The 8,054-nt window shown below is 52.6% G+C and overlaps 3 protein-coding genes across 3 annotated transcripts; 1 reads left to right on the forward strand and 2 right to left on the reverse strand.

The window, feature by feature from the left end:
• Window positions 1-2,677, reverse strand: STEHIDRAFT_42780 (uncharacterized protein; the record flags this gene model as incomplete). Its single annotated transcript, XM_007310974.1, has 14 exons — window positions 1-148; window positions 249-485; window positions 564-748; window positions 817-835; window positions 889-1,009; window positions 1,080-1,144; window positions 1,218-1,317; window positions 1,384-1,473; window positions 1,531-1,593; window positions 1,656-1,772; window positions 1,837-1,883; window positions 1,945-2,136; window positions 2,175-2,447; window positions 2,538-2,677. Coding segments are annotated over 14 exons (1,797 nt in total), but the record flags the coding sequence as incomplete, so codon positions are not given.
• Window positions 2,678-4,149: 1,472 nt separating this feature from the next.
• STEHIDRAFT_163378 (uncharacterized protein) lies at window positions 4,150-4,460 on the reverse strand (the record flags this gene model as incomplete). The annotated part of the gene is made up of 2 exons (XM_007311064.1): window positions 4,150-4,251; window positions 4,326-4,460. 2 exons carry the CDS (start codon window positions 4,458-4,460, stop codon window positions 4,150-4,152), a joined length of 237 nt encoding a protein of 78 aa, XP_007311126.1.
• Window positions 4,461-7,299: 2,839 nt separating this feature from the next.
• On the forward strand, window positions 7,300-7,734 carry STEHIDRAFT_37630 (uncharacterized protein; the record flags this gene model as incomplete). The annotated part of the gene is made up of 1 exon (XM_007310973.1): window positions 7,300-7,734. A coding segment is annotated over one exon (435 nt), but the record flags the coding sequence as incomplete, so codon positions are not given.
• Window positions 7,735-8,054: the final 320 nt, after the last annotated feature.

The following is an 8,054-nucleotide window of genomic DNA, read 5'->3' on the forward strand; positions in this document are numbered from 1 at the left end:
CGGCTGCTGCTGCTGCTGCAACGCATTCGCACTCTCCAACATCTGCATCAACGCCCCGAACATCTTCGGCGTCCCCGGAATCCTTGACCTAATTCCATGCGCCAAAATGGGCAACGTCGTCTCCAGCCTCTCCCTCGCTTTCTCCGCCCTCCGTCCACCCCATCTCTCACTGCTTCTCCTATTCCGACTCGTGCTACGGTTCGCTGAATCACCATCCACGCCACCCATACCCTCACCTCCGACGACACTCTGGCTCTGACTCGCGCTGATAACGTCGCCCATTATCAATCGTGGCGGAGCATAACGCGGCGTAGACGAAGAGGTAGGTAGATCGAGCGACGGGGAACGAGTTCTTGAATAGGCGAAGGCAGGCCGCGATGTCTTGTGCGGGCTTGCGGCATGCGGTAGCGGCGTAGGGGACGGCGAGGGATCCGGTTTGAGCGAAGGGGCGATAAAGGAGAATCCAAATTGTGTGGACCAAAAGACTGAGATAAGACAATCGTTGTCAATAAGAGGTTACCTCCGAGTGAAACAGTGGTTAGAGACGAAGTGAAAAAGCATACTTGAACTGAATAACGTGGGCTGGTGGCGAAACCGGTGGTAGATTATCTGCGTCCAGGAGGATTTGGACGGGGACTTGAGCTTGCCACGCTATCATACGATCTCGCAGGCTGAGGACAAAGTCACGAGCTTGGAGCAGGCGGGACTCCTTGATGGAATAGACATGTTCGAGTACTTCGTCAAGGAACTACAACATCGGACAAGTTCATCAACAACTGGACGGTCATGAACGACGAAGTTAGATAGGGAAATTACCTGGTAGAGTGAGCACGAACTGAATCGAAATTAGTAAGGGAATACATGTCGCGAGAATGAGACGGAACGTACTATCGGAAACAAGTCATCTCGAAAGACGGCTGAGCGCCAGAGTAAGGCATCGTTGTGAATTCGGTTGATTGAACCGGCGAGTAGAACGGTTTCCAGAAGGTGGCGCCATCATCAACAGCTGCTCATTTCATAGGGAAAAGGATAACCAGTCGTTAGTCGATAAGAATATGAAGAATATGAAGAAGGCGTACAAGGAAGTGGTGGTTTGTCTTTTGGCCTCATAGTAGGCTTTTTGGCGAGGGATAGCGATAGAGTCCTGCAGCAAAGACAAAACCGTAGCAACTCAGCGTCGGATAGACAGACAGAAAATTAGGCGAACGTGGACTCACTTGTCCCATGTGTAAGCGGCCCAATACGTGCATAGCTCCGCCGTCCGCAACTGTTCGGATTGGTCTTCGGAACTGTGATTTGGACGCGCCCAGCCAAGATCTATCGGGGCAAATAATTCATCAAATAAGAGTGGCGAACGAAAGGCGCTCGTGAACAGATGCTTACCTTCGATCATACGAAACGCGTAGCCGGCCATGACCCATGCCTGTGAGTACAGGCCTTCCGCCGCATTGTGGCCCGATATCAAGAGCAAATCTGTTGAAAACCGACATCTAAGCCCGAAGAAGGAAACCCTGGACACAGAAGACTGACCTTGTACGGTCGTAATCGCACTTGGCCTGCTGAGTTCGACCGCCAGGAGTAAATGGGCTCTCGCTTGTACGCAACGTTACCGCCATCAGTTTACAGTCGAAAACGACAGAAGTACGAGAAGATACGCACAGCAAATTCATGTAACCGATCCCTCATCTCTGGTATGTGTCTCGACGCTTGGGAGCAGATGCACCACAACAGGAAGTCGTTGCAAAATGTGGGGTCGCTCGAATGGAGACTACCTAGCCACGGGATTTGGTGAATACATCCATAAATCGAGTTATTCGGATGATGCGATATACGTACTTTCGAAGGCAGGCCGGCATATAACCTCGTAACGAGGATTCTGCCAGCTAAAGAAGCCGTATACCCAGTCAGAATGAGCTCACGGGAGAAACGAATGAATATACGTACCAGAGATAGCTGTCCATCATCATTTGACTCTCCTGCAGCGTAGGTGTGCGGAATTCGGAGAAGCTGTTGGCCACGACGGCGAGTAATCGGTTGAGCGCGTCCTGGAGCAAGGCAGCCCTCGTCTGCAGCTCGGTCAAAGACACCAATGATGGTCGAAGTCTTAGTAGACTCTGCGCTAAGCGATGAAGCGAGCTATCCATTAATACGACTAGTCGAGCCGATATCCTGACGAGAAGAAGCCAAAGTATAGAAAGGTACGCACCTCGGGCACATCATCGACCTCTTCCAACTTCTCCTGTTCGACTTCCTCCTTCTTTACAATCTTCCTTCGCGTCTTCGTCGACACAACCGGCTTGCTTAGCTCTCCTTCATCCCGTTGCTTCGTCCACTCCATAAGCATCCGCTCTCGGTCATCGTCCCCGGCGCTCGCAAGTTGCTCGATGAAAGCGTGAGAGGCGTCGGCGGCAGCGCTGACACTTTCGAGCCTAGAAGCTTCGCTAGACCTATAGAAACAAGTCGATTTGAACAACAAAACGGAAAGCAAACCGTTGGTTAGGGACCGGAAGCGCCGGCGACATCGAGAAACTACGCACCTTGGGAATACCCATTGTATTCCAGCCTGTGGGCAAAACTTGCACAAGCTCTCCCCATTCTCCTCCCTCCCATCACATCTTCTCTTCCTTCTTCTGCAAACCTCACACGACGCCGCGTACCTCCTCTTACCAATCCGCGAATCTACATTCTTTGGCCCAGTTACTGTGGCCGTGTCTTCGGCGTGTTTCGATGTTGAATGCGAGCCAGATCCCGAAGCTGATACGTTCGCAGACGGCGAGTGCGAAATGTCATCTTGTTGGTGAGCCTGTGGGGATTGTGAAGCAGTACCAAAGTTCGAATAAGTGTTAGATCCGAATTCAAAGCGCGGAGACGACTGTTGTGGCTCGAGTTCAGGGGCGAAACAAAGTAGACAAGGACAAAGCATACGTATGTATAAGTCTGGGAGGCCGTGGGAAAAGTCCGAAGACGAGGTCGTCCGGGCTTAAGGCATGCCCCGGACCTTTCATCGTCGTCATCCCTCGACTCTGTCTCTGTATACTCCTGCACCGGCTGTTTCTTCCTCTGCGCTTCAAAGCCAAACTTGCAATCTCACTTCTCCTCACTTCTACATCCTCGACACCGAGAGGATTGGTTGGGTTTCACTCAGGTGCGTCTCTTTATCCACTCGTCCGCTGATACAGCTCACGTTTGCCACCATAATTCTCAGTGTAAATCGTTTTCTATCGAAACTCCTTACAATATGAGCGACCAACAGCTTATAGGCGACCCAATGCCTCTCTATAAATACCGCTTCACGCACACCAACCGTACAGTCGTTAGCGCCTTCGAGCTGTGCTGTTCTGGTCGACGCCAATTAGACGTCATGGTGTTATCATGCGTGAAAATTGCTTGATGTCGACAGAAACAGAGCGAACCTGAGGAACTCCGGTAGCACGCTCCTCTCTTTCATGAGCACGTCGGTGTCGCTGTGAAATTTGATGGGCAGAAAGCTCTGGCGGAGTGTCTAAGAACCGGGTGGCATCAGTATGATTGGTTTTCACTAAAGGAAAGTGCATACCATCGGATTGACGCAGAAAGTTTTCATTAGTGAGGTGGGGTTCTCGATGTGGAAGCATACGGTCATACGCTGTCTCAGTATCTCAAGACAATTGGCGCTGCCGAGTTCGAAAAAACTTTGCGTCGTGTTGAACATGGATACGCGAGCTCGAGGCGGCGGAGCTCCTCTTACTCGGCCACCCTAGAGGCCATCTCATCACTGGATATGACCTCGAAGCTCCCGTTCGCGCTCATTCCCCTATCACTCTAGATGACGAAGACATCGGCGTCGACGAGGATGACGATACCCGCTCCCAAGCTTCTCAAGATATTGTTAGCGATTCGCCGAACACATCTTGCAGACGCCCACGGCGAAACCCTGCGACTCGACGTGAGCCTCGTCGTAAAGTTGCTCGTGATGCTGTCGTTCGTTGGCGTGCGCAGGCATTGTACAGACGGTACGAGAACGCACCTCGGGGCTTGGAGGGTCTCATGCCCGACGCTGTTGTTACATTCTTCGCGGCCAACTCGTATAATCTAGTGCGGTATGAACGTGTGCTTGGAGGGTCGAAGAGGCGCCGAGAGCGCCAAGGTGGTGCGGGGGACCTGTGGCTATTAGGTCGCGGTGGGTCTAGGCAGGAATAAAGGCCATGCCTTGATCTGTTGTGAGACGGGTGAAGGGTGCGTGGAAGCTGCAGGGGAGTAGATCGCGCCAGTCTGCGAGAAGAGAAACAATAGGACGTGAATGACTGAGGCTGTGGCACGAGAAATGATGTGGTGGGATCGCTTACGGAGTTGTTGGGAGCGACGAGGACGAGGGAGGTGGCTTTTGTCTTTGGGGTGATGAGCGGAGTGCAGCATTCGAGGAAGAGGACGAAGGCGGCTTCGGGGTAGGTTTGGCAGAGGATAGGCTTCACTCCGAGCATAGTCAGCGTCGTCTAAGCACGATGTCAGTATTCAATTACCCCAACCGACAAGCAGCCTGAGAGTTGAACCTACTGATGACTGAAATACCTGCAAGACCGAGCACTCAGCCTAGCATACGTTTTTGAGAAGACATGATTACTCGCCAAGACACAGACATGATAACCCTAGATGGCTCATCGCACGGATCGGACAACGTCAACACCGCGGCCGTCAATCATCCGTAGCAGCCACTTATGTATCTTGCCCATAAACGACCTTCATATTCTCCGCCCAACGCGCCAGTAATGCCGCCGTACTTCGTGATGATAAGATCGGCGGAGATCTTGGAGAGGGAGGCGCAGAGTTCAGGCGGTGGGAGGGCGCCGAGAGTGCATGGAGAGGTCGAGAAGGCGTTCAAGGGACTGGGGGGGGTAAAATTTGGCCCAGATGTTGGCTTGAGAGATGCTGAGATTGGGGTGGCGTTAGCGTGACTCGGATCTGGTAGTATGTTGCGAGGACTCACTCTGAACTCACGGTGGCGTGGTACTGTTCACAGTGTTCTTGGATATCATCCATAGTGCTAGTACTGGAGCGCGAGACGGTCCTGATGATACGAGGGGCGGAGGGGAACGTTGTAGGATTGCCAGAAACGAGACGGCTAGCGTTCGGTCAGCCTAGTAAGCGCCATCGCAGATGCCATAGTTCAGAAAGGCGCATGAGGAACGACAAAGGAACCATGATCATGGACCATACCAGCTAGGATGTAAGAGTGCGTGCTCTCGTGCGCCGTGGCTCAGCCAGTCGGGATTTGCGGAAAGAGGGGCTTCGGAAGTTGCAGAGAGTGAGAAGAACATATTGTGGCAAAAAGGCGCGCCCCGCGCTCTGTTTCGCACGGGTAGCGGAGTTTCGATTCACAACTCCGCGCTTGTTTCAAGTCACCTCCGCTCCTCCACCATTTCTCCCGTCTCCCGTTGCACCACAGAGACGGGGCTTGTGTGAGGGGCGACCTCAAGGTGAGCTCGTTTTCTCCTCCGTTTCCCCCCCTTTTTTTTTTGGTTTCTATTTCGTGGAAGACCCAGGAGCACTCCCTCGCGCTCTTGCTAATGCGCTGGGTAGACGTTCGGCCCCCTTAGCTTCGCGAGGGTCCATCCTGGGTCGCGTTTTTACGCGTTTTTTTCTGTTGTGTTGTCATCCTGCCCATTCTACCTACTATATCCCGTCCTTTTTCAATTTTATGCGTATTAATGCTTGTTTATTTGCATCTAGTGTTGGCATATCGCGTTCACAGATGGACCGGCTCGTAAGCATCACCGTTATTTCGGTCTTCTCCTGCTGATTTTCTTTGTCGTGCACTGGTAGGCCCACGCTCTACGCGTTTTTACACCGTATATTTTCCCGGACGGTCTCGATGGATTAGTCAACGTTAGTGACGGTTTCAATCTCCATCGAGCACTGCGGCGAGCAGCCGCCGTCGCTGACTTCACCGAAGACAACGACGAATGCACTGATATACCCGTTGAATTCGAAGATGAAGATTACGACCCTTTGGCCTACCCCGTCTCTTCTCCAGAGCCATACACATCCCCATCCCCATTATCCTCCGCACCGACCTCGCCTTCGACACAACCCCCGGCGCCACACATCTCTGCGCCACCTGAACCACCCATCTCCGCGTCACCTCTGCCGACGGAGCACTCCGATTCACTATTCACGGACCTCACATCATCTCGACCTCTGGCAGACCCTGTTGCTCCGTCCTCGACACCATGGGTCGCAACGAGAATCGCGGCCGTTACATCCGCCGTCAGCAGCGTCGTTTCCTTCTGCCGAGGCCCTGCCGAGGCTGTCCCTCCTCCACCAGCTCTGTCTACTTCCCCTCCTCCGCCAGCGTCGCCTACTTCCCATCTGCCCGCGCCGGCTAACTCCCCTGCACCACCTGGATCCTGTGCGCCCCATCGCCCACGTAATCACCGTAAGGCCAAGGCGCGGCAACGCGACCGCGACAAATCCTACGGACCGATTGAAGAAGCAATGAGCAATCCTTTAACTCGCGGCCCTCTTACCTTTCCCGAACGGCTCGTTGAGAAGTACAGCAAGATCAACATCGCCGATACTCTCCGCATGAAGTGGTTCTCTGCTTCCGGCCTCGCACACGCGCTTGGCGCCTGGATTGGTGTTCGGAGGTTCAAGTCTTCGGATGTTGATGGATGGACTGCAGAGAAGTTAGTGCAAGAGTGTGGGTTCACTCTGATTCAGTGGGACGGGTAGTACGTCACATCCGCACTTGCTTTTCTCCTCTCCAGGTTACTGACGGGTGTTGGGGTAGCTCGAGTTTTGCGTTAGTAGATAAGCTGGGCCACATAATAGCTCGCTGTATTGGATTTCCTAAGGACTCTCGGTGGGAGCAGATATGTCGAGGGGCATGTGAGGCTATGGATCGCGCGCGCGCAGCCATGGCAAGCCCGCAGCGCGATCCAAATGGTCGTCGAGGTTTTTTCTGGACTCTTTTCACCGGTTTCTCCATGGGTGGTGGTCAGAAAGTACGACACTATTCCTGATGTTTTTCAGACTTACTGACTCACTGCCGCTGCCACAGTATCCAATGCCCATGGATATGAAATCCAAAGCAAACAAGAAGGCTGCTGACGAACTTTGTAAGGATCCGAACATCAGGAAGATCGCCCATCATGGAAGCAGTAAGTCTCCGCTTTCCCGTCCATTCTTGTAGAATTGCTCACCTTTAAGTCATCAGCCACGTATGCCTTCACTTCGCCAAAGGCCTTCAGCTTTCTCGATAGCTGTCTTCTCCTTATCGAGTCCATGGCCGTACTGCTCTGTCTCCCCGCGCTCATCCGCCCTTTCCCTTTCAGCATCTTCCCCGCGGTAACATTCAATCTCGGCTCGAATGTTACCACAAAGCTCCATCGCGATTTCAACAACATCATCTTTGGCATGTGCGCTATCCACGCGCTTGGACGTTACGACCACACAAAAGGGGGTCACCTCATCCTTTGGGATTGGAAGATCGTTATCGAGTTCCCTCCCGGTACAACCATACTCATTCCTTCCGCCGCTGTTGCACACGGGAATACACCCCTCCACGATCCCAAGAACGAAGAGCGGAAATCTTTCACTCAGTATGTTCCCGGTGGGCTTGTTCGATGGTTCTCGTATGGGTACCGTACGGAGAAGGAGATCAAGGAGCAGAATCCAGCTGAGTGGCTAAGGATTAAGGCTGAGGCAGATGCGCGTTGGGAAACAGCCTGTGGGATGTTCTCCAAGGTTTCGGAACTACATATTGACATTATTTCTCATCTTACTATACAACGTAAAGAAACCCAGGATGCGGGTGTGGGCTATGCGGCCGAAGCAATAGACATCGAGTAGATAGCGTCATACACTACCATTAATTGTTTTTACCTTAAATTGTTTTTACCTTATACTCTGTAATGTTAATGATCGCCGTTCGCAGACCTGGGAGTGACTGGCTTGTGTAAACAATACCGGGAGAATGCTGACTAGAATACATGTGTCTTGTATCCCAAAGCCCCACAGGCGAGTGGCCTTTACGATCTTTATGGAGATTTCGGTATCCGTAGGGAGCGTAGGGAGAT

Source organism: Stereum hirsutum, assembly GCF_000264905.1.
Source record: "Stereum hirsutum FP-91666 SS1 unplaced genomic scaffold STEHIscaffold_23, whole genome shotgun sequence".
NCBI classification, from domain to species: Eukaryota; Fungi; Basidiomycota; class Agaricomycetes; order Russulales; family Stereaceae; genus Stereum; species Stereum hirsutum.